This window comes from Setaria viridis, chromosome 6, assembly GCF_005286985.2.
Source record: "Setaria viridis chromosome 6, Setaria_viridis_v4.0, whole genome shotgun sequence".
Classification (NCBI taxonomy): domain Eukaryota; kingdom Viridiplantae; phylum Streptophyta; class Magnoliopsida; order Poales; family Poaceae; genus Setaria; species Setaria viridis.
The window spans coordinates 11471765-11497161 of record NC_048268.2 but is presented as its reverse complement, the minus strand read 5'-3'; the positions used below and the strand labels follow the sequence as shown (position 1 = coordinate 11497161).

The 25397-nt window shown below is 47.4% G+C and overlaps 1 protein-coding gene across 1 annotated transcript; it reads right to left on the bottom strand.

Moving 5' to 3' along the window:
* Positions 1-546: 546 nt before the first annotated feature.
* On the bottom strand, positions 547-2646 carry LOC117860261 (indole-2-monooxygenase). The gene is made up of 3 exons (XM_034743521.2): positions 2097-2646; positions 1540-2001; positions 547-1429 (listed from the first exon to the last, which is right to left on the bottom strand). Exons 1-3 carry the CDS (start codon positions 2604-2606, stop codon positions 788-790), a joined length of 1614 nt encoding a protein of 537 aa, XP_034599412.1. The 5' UTR covers positions 2607-2646; the 3' UTR covers positions 547-787.
* Positions 2647-25397: the final 22751 nt, after the last annotated feature.

Below are 25397 nucleotides of genomic sequence, written 5' to 3'. Positions count from 1 at the left end.
ATTTAGGATGGGGGAGGAATTAGGAGGAGGAGAAAGAAGCCTGGCACAGGCAGTGCCCCGAGACGCACGATTTCATCGGCCTAGGTGAGATCACTACCTGGCTGCCCCGCGCAGCTGCCTGCAATGCTGATTAAGCCTGTTTGCTTGCGCCAGCCGCAGGCTGACGAAATTGGACGCCTGAGATTCCTACCTGAAGCAGGCAGTTTTTTTATGTAACAGAGGGGGAGCATCCCTACTGATTATATATTAAAAAGAAAGAAAACACAAAAGTTTACAAAACCAAGACTCTCAGGCAAACAATCCCGCGCGCTACTTAATCCATGTTGCCTCGTCTACTACGTATACATACTTCCCTAGTCGATTTCGTCTCGCCCATTGCCACCGCTCACTAGAGATTCCGTAAAGTTTGACCCAACTAATTGTGTAATCACATCAGGATTCATATATAATATATTATACTGCATATTGTTTTATCAGAACTTTAATGAACAATATGTACCATTTATATGGTGAATGAACGTGCATGCTTTTTTCGTCTTACAGTACTTACAACGAGTAAAGTAGCATCGTATAGATATGGCTACTATACCAAAAGGGCACAAGGATGTCTATATGTGCTGTAGCCTGTAGAGGCACACTCACGAACCATGTTTGGATGAACTCATTCCCTTTCGATACATGTGGATTACTCTAGAAAACACTAAATTTCCTTCAACCCCTCCCAGTAGGTATGGATTGAAGAGGATTATTGTTGTGTTTCCAAACAAGGCTTATAGGATCACTCTACTTACGCGGCATGACCAACACTACCACGTGGTTTTGGAACCAGGATGAGCTTCTCTTTGGGATGGACAGTCAACCCAAATACCTCCGTCAGATCTATGTCCTCCTTCTCCATGCCAGCAGGCAGCTCCCAGTCAAAGCAGTACACAAGGTTTGCCAGCATGATCTCAACAGTAGCCATGCCAAAGTTGAGGCCAGGGCAGATCCTCCGGCCAGCCCCGAACGGCACAAACTGGAAGTCATTGCCCCTGAAATCGACAGCCGCAGCACTGCCACCTTCAAGGAACCTCTCTGGCATGAACTCCTCCGCTTTCTCCCAGGACTCCGGATCCCTACCAATAGCCCATTCGTTGATGATGACCCGCGTCCCAGAGGGGATCGTGTAGCCATCGACCTCGCAGTCCACCATACAGATGTGAGGGAGAAGCAGCGGCGCTGGTGGGTGCAGCCTGAGCGTCTCCTTCACCACAGCTCTTAGATATGTCATGCTAGCTATGTCATCTTGCGCCACCATTTCTTGTCCTTTGGGTGTGTTTTCCATAACCTCAGCTTGTAGCTTGGTCATGAGCTGAGGGCTGCGCATGAGCTCCGCCATCGCGAGTTCTAGAACTAATGATGACGTGTCCGTGCCCGCACCAAACATGTCCTGGATATATACAGACACGTTATTTAGGTTCGGTGAAACAATTAGAGCTACCAGGTTATATTTTTCTCTAATGATATAGAGACTAGTATTTATTGAAATAAGTACGTCACCATCAAGATGGCCTTGATATGGTCTCTGGTGATACCATACTCCTTCTGAACTGAGAGTAACACATCGACGAAGTCAGTCTCTTCTTGCTCAACACCACCGCCAACAACATGCCCCTGCTCAGAGCTTCTTCCCCGTCCCTCGTGATCGCTTATTATCGTTTCAAGCAACTCATCCCATATTTTGTGTGTCTTCTCGGCCTTGTTACTCGCAAACCAGCTGGTGAGCGAACCTAACACGTTTGCTAGCCCTGGAAAGTACTCTTCCAGGTTGAACCCATCAATCAAACTAGTGTTCGTCTCGATCAGCTCCCGGAAGAGCTTGTTCCGGCCTTCCGCCCTGAAGAACTTGCCCGACACGGCCCGGCACACGATGTCGTTTGCGAACGTGTTCATCATCTCGCTGATGTCCACCGACTTGCACCGGGCCACCGCCTCCCTGATCTTCTCCATAACCAGGCGCACCTAAGCACGTAGGAACAGATCATAGATGCATGGTAAGTGCATGTATGCTGCATAAATTTCACGTTGACAGTATAAATAATTAGTTAGTTAATTACCTCGTCTTGCCGGGCGAGGCGGTATGAGTTCACCTTCTTGACGGAGAAGAGGTGCGTGGTGACGAGCCTCCTGAGCTGGCGCCAGTGCTCGCCGTAGGGGGAGAAGCCGATGTCCGACGACCCGTAAAGCAGGGCATCCGAGATCCTGGACGTCGGCCGCGAGGCGAAGGCGTGGTCGTGCGTGCGCATGACAAGCTGCGCAGCGCGCGGCGACGACACGACCAGGTTCGGGACGGTGCCGAGGCGGAGGAGCATGAGACCGCCGCTGTCATGCTTCGCGGCGAGGCTGCGGAGGGAGACATGCGGGCAGTCGCCGACGAGGTGCAGGTGGCCGATGATGGGCAGGGCCGGAGGGGAAGGAGGCAGCACGGGACGCTTCAGTTGCTGCTTGCTGCCATGACGGCTTCGGCGAGAGGTGGAGGGGAGCAGCAGCAGGAGGGGGACTAGCAGTAGGAGTGGTAGTGCTAGAGGTGTGGTGATCACTTGCAGGAGTTGGTATGCAACATCCATGGTTCCTAGGTGGTGGTGTTTTCTGGTACAGAAAGTAGCCTTTGCCTGCCATATATATAGTTGCGTGAGAGTTTAAGTTTTATTATATTCGCATGCGGTACTATCTTGGCTGCTCAGCGATCATTTTCTCTTTCTTGGACAGTAGCATGTTTGATTGAGGTGATTACTACTACTATTCTTTTTCACAAAGAATTTAGAGATTAAATAAGTTACATAGATATAGGAAAACCAACTTTTCATATGGTTACAGACAAATAAAGTACCACTTTAACGAAAGGGCACTCTCGGAAAACTCAGCATTCGTCCCGAGACTTAGTATTAGTACCGGGTCTAGTGGCTAGTTCCTCAGTCCCGTGACCCCCTTTAGTACCGGGTGTAGCCTCCATCCGGTACTAAAAGCCCTCATCAGTTCTTGTGTTCAGTGTTTAATTTGCTCTAATTTCAAAATCCTCGCTCTAGTCATTGTGCAATGTCTTATCTCCTATTCTATTTTGTATCATGTAGGATGGAGATTCAAGCTTGCTGGAGGAAAGGATTCTATGATGTCGGCTTCATGGACCCTGATGTTATAAACAAGGCAACTGTAACCAATAAACCTAATTTGTTGGACAAGCAACATTACTAGAAGTACATACTTCTGTCGTACAACTTCAAGTGAGCGTGTTCACATCTCTTTTATTTTTTCAACTAGCAATTAAAAATAAGACTAAATAGCTCTTCACTTTCCATATAAGTACAGCTTCCACTAGATACTCCTTATTATCGTTGTTGATCGAAGCATGGTCTATATCATGGACTCTTTGAGGAGACCAAAGATCAATACACCGACCTCATAGTTATGCTTAACAAAGTATGAGCTCGCTTCCATCAACATCACTCAGGTGAATTCAAGGAGCAACTTCATATCCACTCTGAACTCCCGGTATGTATTTTAATTTTCACATCTCATGTCACTTCCTTGAACACAACAAATATTTCATAACTTTTTTTGCCATATATATAGTGTTTGGGACAAGATCCGGGGAATAATTATGTGGATACTACGTATGTGAGTTCATCCATGGCTATGGCTTTGTAGGTCTGAAGCGTCTGACCGACTGTCGATGTTTTATACCTGACAACCTACCAAAGGGTATCCCTAAGTAGTAGATTGATTGGTGGGGGATCACAAGACCAGGAATTTGAAGGTAAAAGCAAGGACACAAGACACAAATTTATACAGGTTTGGGCCATCAGAGTAGCGTAATACCCTACATCCTGTTTGGGGTGTGTTGGCGCTAAAAATCGACCGATGATCCTCAGCGTCGGACACACGACCCAGGAGAATCTGTTTAACTCCTGTTTGAGTTATCGCCCTGGTGCAGTTCGCGTGGCGTGCCAATTGATTAACAAGGAAATAAAAGTATTAAATTCCAGGGGTTCCGATCGGCTAGAGTTCCGATCTGTCTTCAAAACTGTATCAGCGAATCGGCCTATTCACTGTAGTGATAACCAGCTATAAAACAGCCGATACCATGTAGCGATTGTAAAGAAAAGCTATTAGAGCAAACTAAACAACGCTAGAGAAACAACACTTGTGATAGATCTAATCGGCTGTATGATAACAGAGAAGGAAGGCAATAAAAGCCGACAATTCGTATCTCAAGCTGGACAACTGGTGATAAAAACTAAAATAACAGGTAGAACATACGATTTTAGTTATTATCGATAACTGGTGAATAAATCTAAATGAAATAACAGCGATGCGCCCGAAGTTAAAGCTTAGATATTACTCGGTAAACGGAACTTACAAAATCGACCGGAGATCGTGTTGATGCAGTCCTGCCAACTCGTACGAACTTGTGAAAAAAAAGTATTTTGGCGAAGTCGCCGACTTGAAAGTAAAGTACGAGAAAAAAGTAGATTGGTTGTATTGATTGATGTGTTTTTTTACAAACCTCTAGAGGTGGCTATTTATAGCCTGTTACAACTGATTTCCTAACCGATTAGGATCTATCTCTAATTTTAAATGATAATAAATATTTACAAACACAACTCGTATCGGAGTTGGTTATCATATCCCACGAGTCAACCTTCTTCTTTAGCTAATCTTTTCTTTGGCCCACTTTAGGCCCATACTGCCAAGCTGCTCGAGCTCCCAATCGGCCAATCCTTGCTAACTCCTTTTGTCAATCGGCCAAAACACTGTAGCTTCAATCGGACGATTCCCAACTGTAGCTTTTAGCTTGCCGCATCGGCCAATCTTTTCCTCCCTTGACGCTGATTCAAAACACGTGTCAAAATCCGACGTCAACATGCCCCCCAGTTTTGGAGTAAAACGTAACTTTTGCTTCGAAATTCCTGTTAATATTAACTCTCTCTCCGAGACAAGCGTGGCAAAGAGTCCTTTTTGTTTTGTAGTCTTCTCCCTGATGATTACAATCCTTTCGAACTGGGCGCCTGAGGCAACCGCTCCTCCGAAATTTGTGTAGATGGCGCGGTAAAAATCCTGCCTTTACCCTTTCTCCCGAACCGTCCTTAAATACAAGCATCCCCCGCCGTTTCTTCTCCATGAGCTCAGAAATTCTCCTTTCCCCGGCGAATCATGTTCCATCACATTTCGGCGCCCTTTCACCTCCTGATCGCACCCCTCCGGTGATCTTTCTCTCGTCCTCACCCTGCTTCATTCTTTCCAATGGCGGATCCATTAGCGACTATGTGCTTTATTCTGGAGGTAAATATCGGAAGCTTTACCCTTTTACCTTTCACTGCTCATGTGTCTTTTAGATCTATTCTCAATTTCCCTTTTTCATCTTCCTTAGGTGGTCAGGCAGCAAATCACCATCCGCATTTCTGATGCACCTGGTCTTATTGGCCTAGGTCCTATGGGGAATCCAGATCCCACCGATTTGATTAACCTAGAAACCCATAGGATTCCCTTTAAGCAGTCACCCATGGATTTGAACCAGTGGACGGGCGCATTCAGATCTTGGCTGAACGAAACTGTTGGCTGGAAAGAATGGTTCCAAAGAATGTCTAATTCCAAAAGAGTTCTTTGGGACGAACTGAAAATCAGCCAATGTATAAACTGTCTTTGTCCTAGATGGAGAAGAATGAACCCCTGGTGATGGTGTCTGGTCCGACACATCAATGCGTTTCGTTTTGGACATGGACCCATAACCCCAACTTTGGCAGACATCCTGATTGACCGGCCTCGACATCTCTTCTCCCGATTTGCCTTTTGATTTCCTGGTCAAACCGACCTATCGGCTAGAGACAAAAGGAATCGGCAGGTGGAAAGGATATATCGATAAAAACATGAAGACTGGGCTGATCAGCGATAGAGAATACATGGCCTTCCTAACGATGTGGTTAGAGAAGCAGTTCTTTTGCGGCAAAGTAGTCGGCCCTTCTTCTAATACACAAGCTTTGGTCGAAGCCCTAGCAAGAGGATCCACTGTCCCGTGAGGAAAACACTTGCTAGGATCAGCTTACCATATGATGCATCAGATTGCCGTCAAGCTGTCAACTGGAGAGCCGATGGGTAACCCTGGTGGTTCCTGGTGATTTATTACTCTCTAGCTCAATATATACATGAATAAGGTTTTCCGGCAGCAAGTAGAGACCAAAACATTTCCCAATATTGAGTTAGAGGAAAACCCAACAGTATGACGATGGTGCACTTCTTTTGGTGAGGCGGCGTCAGATTTTCCTGGCAGCAAATTTACTCCTACCAAAACAGCAGAGTATTTTAGATGATTTTATAACGGCTTTAGTGAAGAAACCACAAGCTGGTATCCATACCAAAGAACTCAACCACTCTTTGAACATCCCATTTGCTTCAACTCGACGACCAACTCCTTTGACAATGAGCTCACAGAGCTCTTGATCAAACGAGGGATCCTACCAGCGAACTTCTTTTTAGGGAAGGACTCTGCAACTTATGAATTTTATAACCCATCGGTGGCAGCACGGCAATTTGGCCTCGGACAGTTGCCGATTCAGATTTACTTTGCTGGCCGCGCAAAGTTTCGGGATGAGCTTACCAAAGGACTTGACTATAATCGGCTATGCAGTCTGGCACCAGACTCTAGTACCGTTGACTTAACCAACTGGGTGGTGGCTCCTTTTGCTGTTCAGCAATTCAAATTATGGTGGGGTGAATGGAAGCAGCATCTTTTCTATGAATCCCCCGCAACATACTGCAGCGACCTGGATCCAGCCAACATTGATCCAAATGCAGCGGTACTCCCCCTTTTTAGCCGATTTTAATATCCTTCCTTTTGTATTGCAAGATTACCGCTGACTTTTATTTTTCCCCTTGCAGTCTGGAAGCCAACTCCCTCCAACGTACAGCCGAAGTGGCAGGCCAATAGAAAATCACCATCCGTATACATCGTTTCCACTCATCGGCTTTCAGGCCCCGTCCATCGAAGACATCACCACTGGCCGATTGAAGCAGAAGCTAAAGATATCTTCTTCAAAAAAGACAAGCCGCCGGGTGCGCGCTCGTATAGAATTGGCCGACCAATCGGCGGTGGCACCGGCTGGGTCTTTAGCTACACCGACTCCACCGATTGCTGAAGAAGTCAACCCCCAAGCTGCTACAAAAGCTAGAGCAGCAGCTGTGTCACTATTGTTAGAAGTTGTTCAGGTAATTTTATATGCCACATATTTTTCCAAGTATACCGTCAGTATTAATTTCTTCTTTCTGTTAGGCTACGCAAATCATCCTAGAGCAACCTCTGCAACAATCGGCCACACTCCAAGCAGAGACCGAAATGCCAACAGTCCCTTCCACTAAGGTAGAGAATATTTTATTTACTCAAATCTTTAAATCCTTAATCGGAACCTGACCGATTTCTGATGTAGGCCACTTTGAGTGCGTCAATCGTACCCTTCCAACGATCACCAGTCGGACGACTCGCAGAGGTAGAGTAGCCACTATTCATCATCGGATTTAACCATTGCTTCATACTTTACAAAGATCCATCTCTTGTAACTTTCCAGGAGGCTGGTCCGAGTACGGCGCTGATAATTGTCAAATCCTCTTCTTCTGATGAGCCAACCATGCCGATTCCCGAAACGAGGGCAGCACTCCTACCAACACAAATAGAAGAAATCCGTTTCAAAGAGAAAAGAAACTTGATGTCTAAATCGGCTGATTTTCTGCCGCCGTCAGCTAATCCGTCTCTTTATTTTATCAGGAGTAGGACACTCCCAATAACAGCCTCTTTTCTTTTGCGGTCGCAATCTCTAATGATGAGAAGGTCGCCTCGCGCCAGGTTGCTCTGAGTTCAATTCCTGATGAAGTTCGCACCAAGCTCCGGAGTATACAGATCCTTCTCCAGGATGACATCGGTCGACTGGTGGAAGATGCGTCGCCGATTCGGCAGCTCTTCAGTGAAATCAGAGGCCGAGTTCCAGAAGAAGCAGAAGAAGCTCTAGCACCCGCAGCATATATCGAGTCAATGCAAATCCCGATGTTCAGAGCTTTACGGCACATGGCCGATCATGCCAAACTAGCAAAGGCACGTGAAATGGAGGATTCCTACAAACACCGAGCTCAAGAAGTACACTAGCGGATCGGCATTCTTGAAAACTCTCGCCCGGACATTGTTGGCACCATAGACCGCCTCAAACAGTGAAGGGCAGAGCTCGCCAAGGAAATGGAGCAGGTGACCAAAGCTATAGCTGCCGAAGAGAAGAAACTCCATGATCTCCCATCTCTTATCGCCGATCTAAAGCAGGAGAGGCAGAACCTTGCCCATGAAGCTATCCGACTTCACCGCAAAATGCCAGAAATCCCAGGATCGGCCGACGACAACCAAAGGATTCTAGATTCGGCCGATCAGATCCGGCAGCGAGCGATCGCGGCCATTAATACTCTTCTCGGGTGAATGTAGCGAAGATTGAATGTTTTTGTACAAACACTTAATGCTCTTTCGCTGTTGCCATGTGACTTCAAGCTTGGACAGTCTTCTGTCGCAGCTTTTCATCTAATAGTCCTTTACTCCGATGGGACGCGTTTTACCAACCGTTACCCTTCATCCTCTTCCTCTATAAATATGAGGCCCTCGTATTTCTTCTAGGGGCATTCACACCTTGCCCAGCCTTCCATTCTTAAGTTGTCTTATTTCCATACTCTTTAAGCTAGGCGCTGAGATGTCTTCCTCTTCTTCCGTCAATCAGGTATGAAATCCCCCTTTGTTCCTCCACCCAACGTTGATCAATCTAACGACGGGTGATTGTTTGTTATCTTCCCAGCTGAGATGCCTTAGCCCTGGCCTGGAACGGGCTATTGAGATTATGCACTCCGAGGAGCCACTGACACAGGCGGACAAAGATCTGATTGAGGCCCATCGTGAAGAACTCAAAGATCACATCCCTGCCCATGTCCAAAAGATCTTGGATCATATTGAAGCCAACTGTACCAGGCGACCACCGACTGAGAAAAGCCACCAGCTACCTCGTCAGGTCGTTCTTGAGGATGCCATGGTAGGAACATCCCAACCGCCTCCCTAAAGATGCCACCAACTTCCTCGTCAAGTTGCCATTGAAGCCGCCATGGAGGATTTGGAGGAAAAGAGCACCCGTCTCTTAACAGAACTAGGCTGGGTCGAAAGAGAGATTAATAAGAACAAAGCTCAGCTGAAACGTGGCTAATGAATGTATTGGTACTTTTGGTCTAAGGATGACTTGTACCGTGTTGGCCATGTATCCTATCGCTGTATCGAATAATAAATCGGCCAGACTGGTCAAAGGTTCCACCCTCAAGGCGATGTCTCCTTGCATCGGCTATATGAACAGGGTCGATAGGAATCGGTCATAACGACTCGAGATGCGATATCGTCGGCTACGCGTCCACCCATATACTAGGATAGTATCTTTTCAAATACCTTCCATTCAAAGCTCTTGTAAACTCTTCTCCTTTGATAGTCTCTAATATGTACGCATTACCTGGAGCACATCTGCCGATTTTATACAGCCCCTTCCCAAGTGGGCAACTATTACCAAACTTGGGATCCTTAGACCCTATCGGCAACATCAGCTTCCATACCAAATCTCCTTGGGAAAACTGCTTGACCTTGACCATCTTGTCATACCATCTAGCCACTCTCTTCTTATTCTCTTCAATATTGATCAAGGCCCTTAATCGCTAATCCGCCAGATCATCGAGCTCCCTTTTTATGTGGAGAGAATAATCACCAGCTGTCAACTGATCTTGAAGTGATATGCATCTGGATCCGGTCGTTGATTCCCAGGGTAACACTGCCTCGCGACCGTATACCAACTGATAAAGAGATATTTTAGTAGCTCTGTGGCAGGCCATCCTGTAGGCCCATAAAGATTCAGTCAAGGATGCGTGCCACCTCTTGGGCTGCTCCTCTATCTTCCTCTTGATCAACTTGATTATCCCCTTATTGGATGATTCGGCCTGACCGTTAGCTTGAGCATAATACGGAGAAGAATTCAACAATTTAATTCCCATATCGGCGGTGAACTCTTCAAACTCTCCCGAAGTAAACATTGTCCTTTGATCAGTTGTGATGGTTTGAGGGATACCGAACCGATAAACAATGTGGTCTCTCACAAAATCGATCATAGTGGCCGATGTCACAGTTTTCAGGCGAACTGCCTCCACCCACTCGGTAAAGTAATTAGTGGCTACTAATATGAACTTGTGTCCCTTGCTTGATGGAGGATAAATCTGTCCGATGAGGTCTATTCCCCAACCCTTAAACGACCATGGCTTAATTATTGGGTTCATAGCCGAGGTTGGTGCACGCTGCACGTTGTCGAACTTCTGGCAATCCTTACACCGTTTATAATATTTAAAACAATCCTCGAGTATCGTCGGCAATTAATAACCATTGTTTCTGATCATCCACTTCATTTTGTGAGCTGACTGATGAGCCCCACATATGCCTTCGTCAATTTCTCCCATCAGAACCTTCGCCTCTTCCGCTTAAGGCACTTGAGCAGAACCCCATCAATCGTCCAGTAAAACAAATCATCTTCAAGTAACACATATTTCGTGGCCTGAAAATGTATTCGTCGATCCACTTTCTTGGACAGATCTTTTAAGTAATCGGCAATCTCCTTTTGCCAATCGTCGGCTGTAAGCTCTAGAGTCATGGCACCTTGAATCGGCCGATACCCGAAAGCATGTTGGGAAAGCCTGTTGGCCTCTTCATTGTAACTTCTGGGAATATGTTCAATAACCGCAGACTTGAATTCTTTTAATAACCGAAGGCAATCTTCATAGTAAATCCTTAAGACATCATCTTTGCATTCAGATTTCCTGGTTAATTGATCGACAATGAGCATGGAATGCCCAAATCTCCACTGCATCGGCATTGATTTCTCTCAATAATCAGATACCCTTTAGGACAGCCCGGTATTCCGCCTGGTTATTGGTGGCGGACGCTTCTATCGGCAAAGAGAATTCATAACTTGCCCCCCGAGGCGATATGAGGACGATGCCGATTCCTGATCCGACCCCACATAAGGAACCGTTGAAGTACAGTGTCCATGGAGCTGGCTCGACGACAGCAATTCTAGGTCCACAATGCTAGGCCATGAAATCGGCCATTACTTGGCCCTTGACAGTTTTGGCCGATTCATACCTCAGGTCAAATTCTGATAGAGCAAGAATCCACTTTCCAATCCTTCCTTTCAAAATCGGCAATGACAACATGTATTTGACCACGTCATCTTTGCACACAACTATGCATTCTGCTAACAATAGGTAGTGCCTGAGTTTCGTACATGAAAAATACAGACAAAGACACAGCCGTTCTAATGGGGGATACCTAGTTTCAGCGTCCAGGAGTCTTCTGCTGACGTAATAGATTACTCTTTCTTTTCCCTCGAATTCTTGTACCAGCGCTGATCCGATAGCTTGTTCATCGGCCGACAAGTATAGTCTGAACGGCTTGTCAGCCTGTGGTGGAACCAACACCGGTGGTGAGATCAGGTACTGCTTGATGTCTTCCAACGCCTTTTGTTGTTCTTCTCCCCACATGAATTCCTAGTCGGGTTTTAATTTCAACGAAGGGGTGAAGGCTTGAATACGCCCAGACAAGTTGGATATGAACCTCCTAATAAAGTTAACTTTGCCGATTAGGGACTGTAGCTCAGTTTTGTTCTGCAGGGCTACAACTTTATTGATGGCAGCTATAATCTTCCGGTTGACTTCTATCCCACGCTCATGGACCATGAATCCTAGAAATTGTCCAGTTGAAACACCGAGGGCACATTTGTTTGGGTTCATTTTTAATCCATGCTTCCTTGTGCACTCCAATACTTCTCGCAAATCGGCCAGATGCTCTTGATGCCCTCTTGACTTGACCACGACGTCGTCGATGTAAATCTCCATAAGGACACCAATAAGCTTGTGGAAAATATAATTCATAGCCCGTTGATATGTAGCTCCAGCATTTTTTAAACCGAAGGTCATCTCTACCCACTCGAACAAAGGGAGGTGGCCTGGACACCTGAAAGCCATCTTTGAAATATCTTCTTCGGCCATTAATATCTAATTGTACCCAGCATTACCATCCATGAAACTGATGACTTTGTGTCCTGCGGTGACGTCTATCTAAACATCGGCTGTTGGCATTGGATACCCATCCATCGACGTAGCCTGATTAAGATTCCTGAAGTCAATGCATACGCGCAGCTTTCCATTTTTGTTGTATACGGGTACAATATTGGAATTCCACTCAGCATAACGGCACTACCGAATAAATCCTGCTTCAATCAATCTTGTAATCTCGACCTTTATATCAGGTAGGATTTTAATGTTGCACCGTCGTGCGGGCTGCTGATACAGCTGATATCCTGGTTTTATAGGCAACCGGTGCTCGACAATGGACCAGTCTAGACCAGGCATCTCATGGTATTCCCAAGCAAAACAATCTTTAAATTCTTTTAACAAACTTGTCAATTCACGCTTAAACTCGGGGTCTAAACTAGCACTAATATACATCGGCCTTGGCTTGCTGCCATCTTCTAAGTCCACCATTTCCAATGAATCGGCCGACGTAAATCCGTGCCCAAGCTTCCCGTCTTCTTGGACAAACTGATCCATCTAGTCTGATTCTTCAGAGTCGACTATTTGGATCGGCTGTAGGCCAAAATCGGACACCCTTAGGAAATCGGTGTCCCAGGTTCTGCCAGATATGCACCTAACGTGTTTGCAGCTCCATTGTTGCGTGTCGGCCATGGCAACACTGTAGGCGGAATCAGTGGTGACTATCTCCATGTTGTCACTGACCTACTGGACGAGGCATTGGTGCATTATGGATGGGACGCAGCAATTCACGTGTATCCAGTCTCGCCCGAGCAACATGTTGTAGGACCCTTTGCCATTAATAACAAAAAAAGTAGTGGGTAGAGTCTTACTGTCGATGGTGAGGTTGACGCAGAGTGCTCCTCGGGCCGAGGACACGTTTCCTTCGAAATCCCTGAGCATCATGTCCATCTTGGTCAGATCCTCATCACCTTTGCCTAGTTTCCGGAACATAGCATACGGCATGATGTTGACCGCAGCGCCTCCGTCTACTAGCAGTCTGGTGACCGGCCATCCATTGATGTGTCCTTTGAGGAACAGAGCTTTGAGATGTTGTCGTTTTTTGTCCTCGGGTTTGTTAAAAGTGGTTGTCATTGGCTCCAAAGCCAATTGTGTCATTTGCTCCTCTATTTCTGTTGCGTCGTCCCGATCGGCGGGAGCCATGAACTCCATCGGCAGGATGAACACCATGCTGACATCAGCTGCCGACCCCTGATTATCATCTTCTTTGTCGGTTTTTCTTTTAGGGCGCCAGACTCGAGACCTATCCTCCTTCTTATCCATCGTCTGCCTTTGTTCTTCTTCTTATTGTTCCCATTGGCGCAGACGCTGGATTCTTCATTTTGGGATTTGGTCAAGCCGTCTGGGCACCATCTGGGGTTCACTCGTTTGACCGGCGGTTTTGCACGCTCCTAGTCTGGCTCTCATCCTAGGGGGTTTTCGTCAGACACTCTGGCATCAGCCATCTTCTCCAATCGATCATGTGCGTTGGCCCTACCCTCCAGTCGATCGCGCTGGTTAACTCTTGCGTAGTGGCTTCCCTGCACTGGATAATGAATCTATTCACGTGCTCCATAGTCGACATGTCATCCAGTCCCGAGAACTTGGTGAAATCGAGAACCTTGTACCGATGGGGAAACGGCAACAGGTCGTAGGCAGGTGGGTATGGTGTCTTGTACGTATAGGTTTGCACCTTTGGTTTCAACCCGAACTTATCTTGAATGACTTATGCTATCCTTGCAGTCCAATCCACCTGCTGCTTATGTATGACCGGTTGAGGAATCGGTACATGCTGCTTGACCAGCGGTGCCATGGCTAGGTGATGGATCAGAGCCTGCTGTAGATTTTGCGGTTGCGTAGTCGGCAGAGCAGCCGATGGCTGATGGCGTAGGAGATCTGCCACTCCATCATATAGTATCATCAGCGTTGCACCCCTGAGTGTTTCCACAGTGTTTGCCCCCCTGTTGATTTCTAACGTAGCCAGCTGAAATTGTGGGACCATCAGCCGGCTGACCGATTGGAATGATACTTGGGCCGGAGAGTTCCCGTAATTGGTTGACTGATCCAGCCCGGTCATCATTGTTGGTGCCCCCCAAGGCACCGAGTTTGACGGTAGCGATTGTAAGGAGGAGATTTGAGCAGATTGAGGCAGCACTTGCGATTGGTAGCATGGCGCACCGTTGTACCCCAAGGGTATTGAAGTGTTGGACCCTCCATGTTGCATCGGTATCGGTTGAGGAGCCGAGTGAGATGTTCTTGGTATCGTTGAGGAGCCTCTGATTTGAGCTACGATGGGCGGGACGTACGCTGGTCCCTGGTACCCCTGAGCTACTCCGCTGACCAAGGAACTGATGATGGCGTTGTATACCATGTTGGTCATTACTGTGGACTGGTCGATCATAGCCTGGTAAACAGACTGTTGAATCATGTCAGACATCTTCCTCGAGTCCTCAGCGATGGTGATATGGCAGGGAGTTGGAAGAGGAGCTTCCTTGATGGTCTCCCCGCTTCTGGTATGACCAAAGGATTGCAAGCATGTCTTCCTGTACTCTTCTAGGTGTCTTGCCAATTCTTCCTTTTAGTTGTCCTTGAGTTCTACTTCAGTCATTTCGATGACCTTGTCTTCGGAGATCTTGGCAGCCTTCGGCATGCTGGATGTTGTTTCTGTCCCACTGGGCGTGCCAAAAGTGTGTTGGCGCTAAAAATCGGCCGATGATCCTCAGCGTTGGACACACGACCTGGGAGAATCTGCTTAACTCCTGTTCGGGTTATCGCCCTAGTGCGGTTCGCGCGGCGTGCCAGTCAATCTGACCTGTTGATTGACAAGGAAATAAAAATATTAAATTCCAGGGGTTCCGATCGGCTAGAGTTCCGATCTGTCTTCAAAACTGTATCGGCGAATCGGCCGATTCACTGTAGTGGTAACCAGCTATAAAATAGCCGATAGCACATAACGATTGTAAAGAAAAGCTACTAGAGCAAACTAAACAACGCTAGAGAAATAACACTTGGGATAGATCTAATCGGCTGTATGATAAAAGAGAAGGAAGGCAATAAAAGCTGACAATTCGTATCTCAAGCTGGATAACTGGTGATAAAAACTAAAATAACAGGTAGAACCTACAATATTTGTTATTATCGATAACTGGTGAATAAATCTAAATGAAACAACAGCGATGCGCCTGAAGTTAAAGCTTAGATATTACTTGGTAAACGGAACTTACAGAATCGGCCGGAGATCAGGTCGATGCAGCCGTGCCAACCCGTACGAACTCGTGAAAGAAAAAGTATTTTGGCGAAGTCGCCGACTTGAAAGTAAAATACGAGGAAAATTAGATTGGTTGTATTGATTTATATGTTATTTTTACAAACCTCTAGAGGTGGCTATTTATAGCCTGTTACAACTGATTTCCTAACCGACTAGGATCTATCTCTAATTTTAAATGATAATAAATATTTACAAACACAACTTGTATCAGAGTTGGTTATCATATCCCACGGGTCAACCTTCTTCTTTAGCTAATCCTTTCTCTGGCCCACTTTAGGCCCATACTGGCGAAGCCGCTCCAGCTCCCAATCGGACAATCCTTGCTGACTCCTTTTGTTAATCGGCCAAAACACTGTATCTTCAATCGGCCGATTCCCAACTGTAGCTTTTTTTAGCTTGCCACATCGGCCAATATTTTCCTCCCTTGACGCCGATTCAAAACACGTGTCAAAATCTGGCATCAACAGGGTGTTGTATATTGCGCCCTGCGCTTGGATGTTGTTTGGTGTTGAGGATTTGATCCTCTATTGTGATTCTATGAGCTCTTCGCCTACTGATCTTGGGACCCCTGCCCTCCTTTATATATTCAGGGTGTGGGATTACTAGTCGGTTACAAGGTAAGAGTCCTAGTAGGATTACATGGTATGAGTCATAGTTAGAGGAATCCTAGTAGGAGTCTGTCTTCTTCCTTTCTTGCGGGTGCTGGGGATCTATCCCCAACAAGCCCCCGAGCGCTTCAAATAAATGCACTTTTCAGATCCTCACCGAGTAGTTTTGGTGCTCTTCAAATACTTTCTCTGGCTGAATCTTCAAAGTTTCTCAAAGCTGCCATGAGGCTATGGTGTGCTCAAGCCCTTAATCGTCTTGATTTTGTAATCTTCATCTTTGAAATGTGATATGGAGGGCCGCGGAAGTCGCACTCCATATGTAGTAGCCCTCGAGCTTTAGGTTGAATCAAAGAATCAAACTAAGAGTTTATAAAATTTTGAATCTTCTTCTTTCATCTTGAAAAAATCAACTGTTGGGTGTAGCTTATCAGCCCCCGAGCCTTGGAATGATTAATTAATCAATCCGAGGGTCTTTAGTCTTCACATAAGTCATCATCCGAGTAGTTTTGGGGCGTCTAGCCCCCGAGCTTATGCGCCAGGTGAGCCGTAGAAGCCACGTCGAGTAGTTATTAGCGTTTAGCCCCTGAGTTTGAGAGCTAGCGGAGCTACTGGAGGTATTCCGCTATAGCCACCGAGATTGGAAGCTAGCTGAACCACTGGAGATATTCTGAGTAGTAATTGGCGCTAAGCCCCCGAGCCTGGGAGCTAGCGAAACCATTATAGGCACGCTGAGCATCCTGGAGATTCATCGTTGAAACTTGACCTCAAAAAATAAATGCATATATTATGTAGCATATTTGTAGAACTGGGAACTACTGAAATTTCTTCAGTGATGAATATAATGTAAATGTTGTGTGCCATGCTCTTGTTTCGGTCATATTTCTCCCGAGTAGTTAGCCTATTACATTTAGGCTCTCAGACCCTGTTTAGCCATTGACACTATGTGTGAGATCTTTGTCTCGTGAACGCGTATTGGCACTGCTGCTACAGAGATCTTTGTCTCGCGTCCTAGCATTTAGGCATGACAGAAGATCTGAGGCTATCACGAATTAAGGTGTGTTCTGCTCAAGCATATTGGTGACCGCTAAGAGAAGACATTTAAAATAAGTAGTCAGCATTGCAAGAAAAAGAGAGCGCGATTGCGTTTAAAGTAGTCGTTGAGACTTTTGTACCTTTTGATGAGAAGAGCACGTGTTGCGCATAGGTTTTATGCCTCCTTAGGGTGTAACCGCTATGAGCCTCCAGTATTCAGTGCATCAAATCTATGGCTATTGCCTCTATAATTTGATGTACCAAACCCGTGGCGGAGCCTACGAAACTCAATGCACCAAACCCGTAGTCGTAGCCTTCATAATGTGGTGTACCAAGCACATGGCGGAGCTTACGTTACGGAACTCGATGCACCAAACCTGTAGTGATAGCCTCCATAATTCGGTGTACCAAGCCCATGGCTTTCGGTCAACATGCCTCAAGAATAATTGGCAAAGTGTAGCTCTGGAGGGTAATTCCCGTTGAGAAGTGTACACAAATAAGTAGCCGGTGCGTTGCCCTGCATGCGAAAAACAAACCAAAAAAATTATATAAAATAATTAAAAAAAGTGACTTAGCTTGATTTGTGTATGATTGTCGACGCAGCCGTATCGATTGTTGATGAATCCAACTAGTCGCAGTCAATTCTGACTAGTTGTTGATCACGTGGAATTCGCCCTCGACTAGTTTTCTAGTCGAGATGAGTAGTCGAAGTAGTCCATCCTTGACTAGTTTTCTAGTAGAGACGAGTAGTCAAAGTAGACCGTCCTCGACTAATTTTCTAGTCGAGATGAGTAGTCGAAGTAGTAGTTGGTAACTTTGTTATTTGCCTCAATCTACGTGTGACTAGATCGATGAGCCGTATGCAGCAGACTGCAGCGGAAACCAACTCGATCTTCAATTGGAACATGGAGCGCATCAATTATGTTTCGACGTAGATTTATCTACTCGGAACTCCAAATTGGCAACTTGCTTCTTGTTGAGTAGATTGATCTTGATGATGAGGTCCTTCAAGCTCGCCCGATGATCTTGACGATCACCCTTACCTAGTGCGCCATATGTTGGTGTTTTGTACCCGGCAACCTTCCGAGGTAGTAGATTGGTTGGTGGGGGTTGCCGGACCTGGAACTTGAAGCTAAAAGCAAGGACACAAGTCACGGAAAATATATAGGTTCAGACCGCCAGAATAGCGTAATACCCTACATCCTATTTTGGGTGTTGTATATTGAGCCCTACGCTTGGGTGTTGTTTGGTGTTGAAGACTTGGTCCTCTATTGTGGTTCTATGAAGTCTTCGCCTACCGATCTAGGGACCCCTACCCTCGGGGGCGGGATTACTAGTTGGTTACAAGGTAGGAGTCCTAGTAGGATTACATGGTATGAGATCTAGTAGAATTACAGAGGAATCCTGGTAGGAGTCTGTCTTCTTCCTTCCTTGTGGGTACTAGGGATCTATCCCCGACACCGACCACGAAATCAGAGTACTTAGACAAAATTCTTAACAATATATTAGTTCTAACTATGCAGATCCATTGATCTAATATAATAACTTTTGCTAATGATACAGATTATGCATATGAAGGAAGAACTCCTCTAGATGGAAAAAATCAGGACAATTCAAGAACAACTCAGTAGATTTTTTGGACGAGGTACTAAATCCAGCGGGAGAGTTCCATAATGACGTATCAAATCTGCATCACCATCAGGACTTGGGTTCAGAATAGTTGATCCAAAATATTGAACTTGGAAAGTTGATGCAATGTAATATTATTCATATATGTGTATGCACAATATGTCTATGTATAATATTATACTACTTGGGAAAGCCCCATCACTACAGGTTGGGAACCCCACTTAGTGCCAGTTTCGTAACCGGTACTACTAGTTCGATACTAAAGGGGGGACCTTTAGTACCAGTTGAAATAAATGGTGCTAAAGGAAAATTAAAAAATTAACAAAAGAAATCCCCCCCACGGCACCTGCCCCCCCCCGGTCGCCCTTGCCTCGCCGCCGCCACCCCGCCCCGCCGCCCTCCGCCACCCCGCCCCTTCGCCCGCCCCCTCCTGCCGCCCTCTGTCCCGCCTCCGCCTCCGCCCCGACGCCCTTTGCCCGCCCACCCGCCCACCTCCGCCCATCGCCCTCTTCCCTCCCACCTCCACCAAGCCCCTCCGCCCCCTCCATCGACTCCAACCCTCCCGTCGCTCCCTCCATCCCGCCGCCGCTGCACCCGCCACCCGCCACCCGCGCATCACCCCCGCCGACGCCTCACCTCGCCCCGTTGCTGCTCCTCTCTACCGGTGAGGGTTGAGCGGAGGGGGGAGGGGGGAGGCAGAGGAAGAGAGGAGTGAGGGTGGTGTGAGAAAGAGATAGAGGAGGCGGGAGGAGCGGGTGGATAAGATGCAGGATGGAGTGGGTGGATAAGGTGGCCAGGAGATGAGGGGGAGAGAGAGAGATAAGGTGGCCGGGTGGAGCGGGACCAGACCTTTTAGTACCTGGTGGGAGTTCCACCCGGTACTGAAGGTCACCCTTCAGTACGGGTGGAGCCTCCACAAAGTACTAATGTGCCTTAAGGCCTTTAGTACCGATGGAGCCCCCACCCGGTACTAAAGGGGGTTACGGGGGCATCCTCAGGGACTATCCGTTAGGCCTGGTACTAATGCTCAGATTAGTACCGAGTCAAAATGCAATTGGTACTGAGCCTCAGGATGAATTCTCAGTTTTCCAATAGTTTTATCTCAAATGTAAGAATATAAATCAAATATAACTTTATATAGATTAGCGTATTAGAACTAGTATACGTAAAGGAAACAAACTAATATAGAATAAAGAAATAGAAAAGAAAAAGAGAAGAAAAAATAACTTAGTACTCATTGGTGTATACAACCGGTACTAAAGGGGACCTTTAGTACCGGTTATTTGACCCGATACTAAAGGTCCCCCTTTAGTACCTATATATAGCATACTGGTTGCACAACATATACTTAAGTGGGGTTCCCACCTAGTACTGAAGGCGGATTCCCTACAAGTGGGGGTTCAAAATCCTGATACCCGTAAAATTATACACATATACTACCTCCATGTCAAAATGTAGATCATTTTGACTTTTCTACGTATATAAATTTTGCTATGAATTTGAACATAATTCTATATGTAGGTGCATAACTAGTGCTATCAGGAGTTTATTTATAGATATGTCATTAGAGTCACAACCACATTAAGGAATCATCCTCGAATTCCTACATATCCTCTGGTTCGGTTGGGAATCCCCTCTAGTACCGGTTGTGCAACCGGTACTAGTAATTTAGTATTAGAGGCGTCCCTTTAGTACCGGTTGAAATAACCGGTATTAAAGAATGTTAAGAATTTTAAAAAAACTGAAATTCCCGACCGCATCCCCCCCTCCGCCGGCAGCCACCACCGCCCCTCCGGTCGTCCCTCTGCCTCCGCCCGCCGTCCCTCCGCCACCACCCGCCTCGCTGTCGCCGCCCTCCGCCGGTCCGCCTCCGCCAGCCGCCCGGCCCCGCCACCCCACCGCTCCACCTCCGCCCGCCTACCTCCACCAGCCACCCGGCCTCATTGCCCTGCTGCCTCCGCCCCACCGCTCCGCCTTCCACCCACCGCCTCTGCCCCGCCGCTCGGCCTCCTCCCCGCCACTCCACCCCGCCCCGCCGCCCGCCATCGCCGCCGCTCCTCACCACTGGTGAGGGGCAAGAGGAGGGGGGAGGGGAGGGAGAGAGATAGAGGATAAAGGAGGGAGAGAGATAGAGGGGCAGACGCATGTGGGATGAGGAGGGAGGAGGAAGGGATAAGGACTGAGAGGAGGAGGGAGGAGAGAGGCAGCACGTGGGAGGGTGTCCGCACGGGAGATTTAGTACCGGGTGGGGTTTCACACAGTACTAGTACCGGGTGGAGCCTCCACCCGGTATTAAAGCCTTTAGTACCGAGTGGAGGCTCCACCCGGTACTAAAGGCCCCCTTTAGTACCGGGTGGGAACCCCACCCAGCACTTAAAGGCCTCAGGGGATCCTAAATTTGGATCTGGTACTAATGTTAGCATTAGTACCGAGTCAAAAAATGATCGGTACCAAGCCTGGGGATGAGAGGTCATTTTCTAGTAGTGGATATACTCCCTATCATCCTGGAATTCCTACATGTGCTTTGATATACTCGCTCTGTTTCAAATTATAGGTCATTTTAGGTTTTTTAGGTTCGTAGATGTTTGTAGCATCTAGACATACACTATATTTAGGTGCATACAAACATCTATGCACCTAAAAAAGCAAAAACGATTTATAATTTTGAACGGAGGGAGCATGTAATAATATGGCTTTGTCAATGTTAAGATCTCCATCTCCTCCATATGTATTTAATGGTGGGTTTGTTAACAGTCATAGAACTTATTACACTCACGTAACAAACTCATATAGCGAAATGCTCAAATTAACCTCGAGTAGTCTTTTATTAGGACTTCCCACATGTAATGCGTAAAGCGCTTCCAAAGGTTATCCAGAACATGTTATCCGTTTCTTGGAGTCGTGGAAGATCGTCCGTCCCAGTCTACCAATGCTGATCCGTTTTGCTCTTCGGCCGCTCCAGAGTCACCCACTAACCGAAGATGTTGTTGTGGAGTTCTTCGCCGCACACGGACACCGCAGCGGTCGTGCTGTCCTCGCCGGAAGGCGGAAAGCCGTCGCAGGACGGAGTTACTGCAGGAGAAACGAGCCAAAACAGGCGAGCTCGGCGAGATCCAGGAGCACCGTCATCCTCGAGACTGAGGAGACCCTGCCGCCCCCACACATCGGTCCGCAGTCACACCAGGTGTCAAGGCATTTTCAGATAAACACAAGTACACGGCATAGCTTGGTGCCACGGCAGCAGCCAAATTGCAATCTCTCTCTCCTAAATTACTACTGGAAATGAGCGTTCGTCCTCGACTTTACTACCTGTTGCATTTTAATCTAATATTATTAATGTTACTATTTGTACCGGGTCCAAATTTTAAGATCCACATAGACTTTTTAAGTACCAGGTCATAACACCACCCGATACTAAAGGGTCACTTTTAGTACTAGATGGTGTGATGATCCGGTATAAAATGTCTCTCCACAGGTTACACCAAAAGGAAAAGTATATCTACCTCCATTACATTTGATGTGTAGGTGAGATGGTAGGTAAGGTTCGCGAGGTTTGAGGTCGTGAATTCAAATTCCACGGAACGCGCACGCGCATATTACACGTGAAAATTCACGAAGCGCGATGCGCGTATGCGGGCTCGGTTGGTGTTGGTACTAATGAGTAAAACCCCCCTCAGTACCAACATGGCAGTACGGGTCGTACAACCGGTCCTAAAGATTTGGGGATTGTACAAATGGTCGTTTCCGGTAGTTCTCTCTCATCAATGCCCGGATTTCTTTCTAAAGGTAAACCAGATGTACTGCCAGTTTTTATATTATTTTCGTCGATCTGTAATCATGTATAATTACTTTCATTTGCTGTTGCGTAAGCAAACTTTTGACATTATGTTCCGCAAACTTTTGACATTATGTGATTATTCATATATCTAGCTAGCCAGTGAGCGAGCTAGAGAGTGAGATAATTTTGTGGTTCATTCGTCTCACTGGTGGAAGGAAAGGAAAAGGAAAACGATTAGATCTGATCAATTGGCCGCACATCCTTTTTTCACCACATGCATCAAAAGCCAAAATGGACGATCGGAAGAAGGTCACCATTACAATCTTGCAATAAGGAATTCAAAATGCATGCATGTAGGTAGGCAGGTTTTCCAAGGCAAATGCTAATCAGTATGACTAACTTTTGACGCAGATGCACATCTAGCTTTGGATCGGAGAGGTACACGACGTAAGCCCAGGTTAATCCAGACCAGCTTTTTTTAAAACCATAGTCAACATTTCGCACTATAAAAAACTGAGATGGCAACACGCAAATTGGTAACAAATGATTATGTTTCTGTCACGTTAACTATTCTGATTACGTGTTCTGTCACGTTAACTTTTTTTAATCGCCTTAGGGTGAATTGCCACGGCGACTTACGCCTCAATGCTTCGATATGGTTCGATGAATACATGGTACCGTGCACGATGGGTAAGGTTCACTTTTCAACGCACTAATTCTGATGTCGATCTGCCAATTCGCTTGAAGCTTTTTAATTTTCTCCGTGTTAACATCCTAAGATCTTCTTCACAATTATTATAGCATTTTTACCACGCAGAAATTTGACTATAATATTAGCACGTACCAATACGTGATGGCCAGGAATTCGCTGATAGTAAAAAAAAAAAAGTACCTATCTAGCAATGTGAGAAGATCCGTCTGGCATGGCTTCAACTCCAAACTTCAGGTCGGAGTTGAGTGGAGCTAGCCAAATAGGTTAACTTCAATATTTTTTGAAGCAACCTAATTCCATGGAATTTTTGGAGCTCCAGTTCATTTTGGTGGTGGAGCCAACTCCGGTATCCTCAAATATGAACCTAGACATGAAGTTCGGGGTTATTTACCCATTTTGCCACTAGTTACACACTTGTATCGATCCTTCTAATTTCTTTCTACCGACACCTCCTCCTCACCCGTCCTCCGCCCGAGCCACCCTCTCCCACCCCATGGCCCATCTGAGGACAAGAATCCCCACAGAGCCACCTCTTCCCCGGCCTTGACTGGACCCTTGACGTTGCCCAGATCTAGCTGCCCAACGCCACCCGCGCCAGGCTCGTCGTCCCCCAGCTGTCGTTCTCAAGATTTGCGGATCGAGACTTAGACTAGTAAATTTCTTTTATGCGCGTAAGGATTCGGATGGTGGCGTGGGAGACACGGGGTTAGACTGGTTCGGGCAAAAAGAGGCCCTACGTCCAGTATCGAGGCTGCTCGTGTTACCCACGCGGAGTTCTGTAGTAGGGGTTACAGATGGGCGAGAGAGGGAACTGATCCCAGATCTCTTGAGTATGTTTGTGCTCTAAGGGAGTGCGAGTGTGTACTGTTTGCTAGAGAAAAGGACTCCCTGTCTCATGATCCCCGGTCCTCCTTTTATAGCGCAAGAGGGAGCTCGGGGTTACAGTTGAGCCAGGCGTCAGGAGAAGAAGCAGGAAGGATAAGCTAAGTAGAAAAATAATACAAGGGGAGGGTCCCAAGGCCGCCGCTCTTGCTCCGGCCTCCGGTCCCTGTCAGCACGTCCGGCGAGGGAGGGCGATTCCTTCCCGATCTTGTCGATGATCTCCCTGGTCGCCGTCGCCGTCGAGCGTGATGATGAGCCTCAGATCAGCATCCGTGCCCGCCGGGGAGGAGGTCCGATTCTGTTGCTCCGCCGATTACCGTAAGACCCGGACATCGCATCCCTGAAACTGTTGTCGGGAGCACGGGGCACGAGAGCAAGCGATGCGCACCCCTGTGTCGTTCGGCGCAGCTCATGAGTACCCTGTGGCGAATCAGAAGGAGCCGCGGCCACTTCAGCTCGCACCGCATGGCCGTGCACCGGTATTCGGGTCCGGTTACGTTGGGGACGCTGCTCCCTTTTGGCTTGACAGGGCCGCGGTGCATTTATGGCGAGGTCGATAGGGGGACCCACGAGATCGTCATCCTGATCCTCCAGTCCGCGCCCGAGGTGAATATTTGTCTTGTGGACCCGAGCGAGTCCGACCCCCGCGCCCAGGGTCGGGCGAGGCGGAGTTTCTGTGGTGGGGGTCGGGCGCTCCTGACCCCGGTCCCCTAGGTCGGGCGAGGCGGAATTTAGTCTTTGAGGGGTCGGGCGCTCCCAACCCTGGGACCACGGTCGGGCGAGGCGGAGTCCCGCCATCGAGGGGTCGGGATTGTCCGACCCCGGGGCCCTGGGTCGGGCGAGACGGAGTGGGATGTTCTCTGCCACTACTGGGTCGGCGGTAATCGTAATTACCGCAGGTGGGCCTGGGCCTTCATGACTGTTGCTTTAAGCGGCATTAGGAGGTCGTTAATATTTCCCCCCAACAGTAGCCCCCGAGCCTGTGGTGGAGCAAAGATGCTCCTCCAGAGGCTTTTTTCATCGCTCGTCGGGGATCTCTGCTCGCCCTGCAAGCTGCGGTTGATCAGGGATAGGGAGTGTTGTTGGTCAGGCTTTGCCAGGGAGTTTGATCAGGAGAGGTGTCCTGTGGATGACTTGGCACGGAAGGACTCCTCATTGCTCCGTAGGGCGCTCCCGCCTCGAGTCCTCAAATCGCGACCACACGCGTGGTCATTGGTTGCAACGCTAGCCCCCGAGCCCCCGCGCGTTGTAGGAGACCGATCGGGAGGCTAGATCGGCTTTTGATCATTACCCCTCAAGCATCCGTTCACTGGGACGGAGGGGATG

Excerpts from the sequence above, each read along its gene's own strand:
- LOC117860261 (XM_034743521.2), bottom strand. The coding sequence starts at position 2,606 with ATGGATGTTGCATACCAACTCCTGCAAGTGATCACCACACCTCTAGCA. Across the intron at positions 2,002-2,096 it reads GCCTCGCCCGGCAAGACGAG|GTGCGCCTGGTTATGGAGAA; the intron begins GTAATTAACTAA and ends CTACGTGCTTAG. Across the intron at positions 1,430-1,539 it reads ATATCAAGGCCATCTTGATG|GACATGTTTGGTGCGGGCAC; the intron begins GTGACGTACTTA and ends GTATATATCCAG.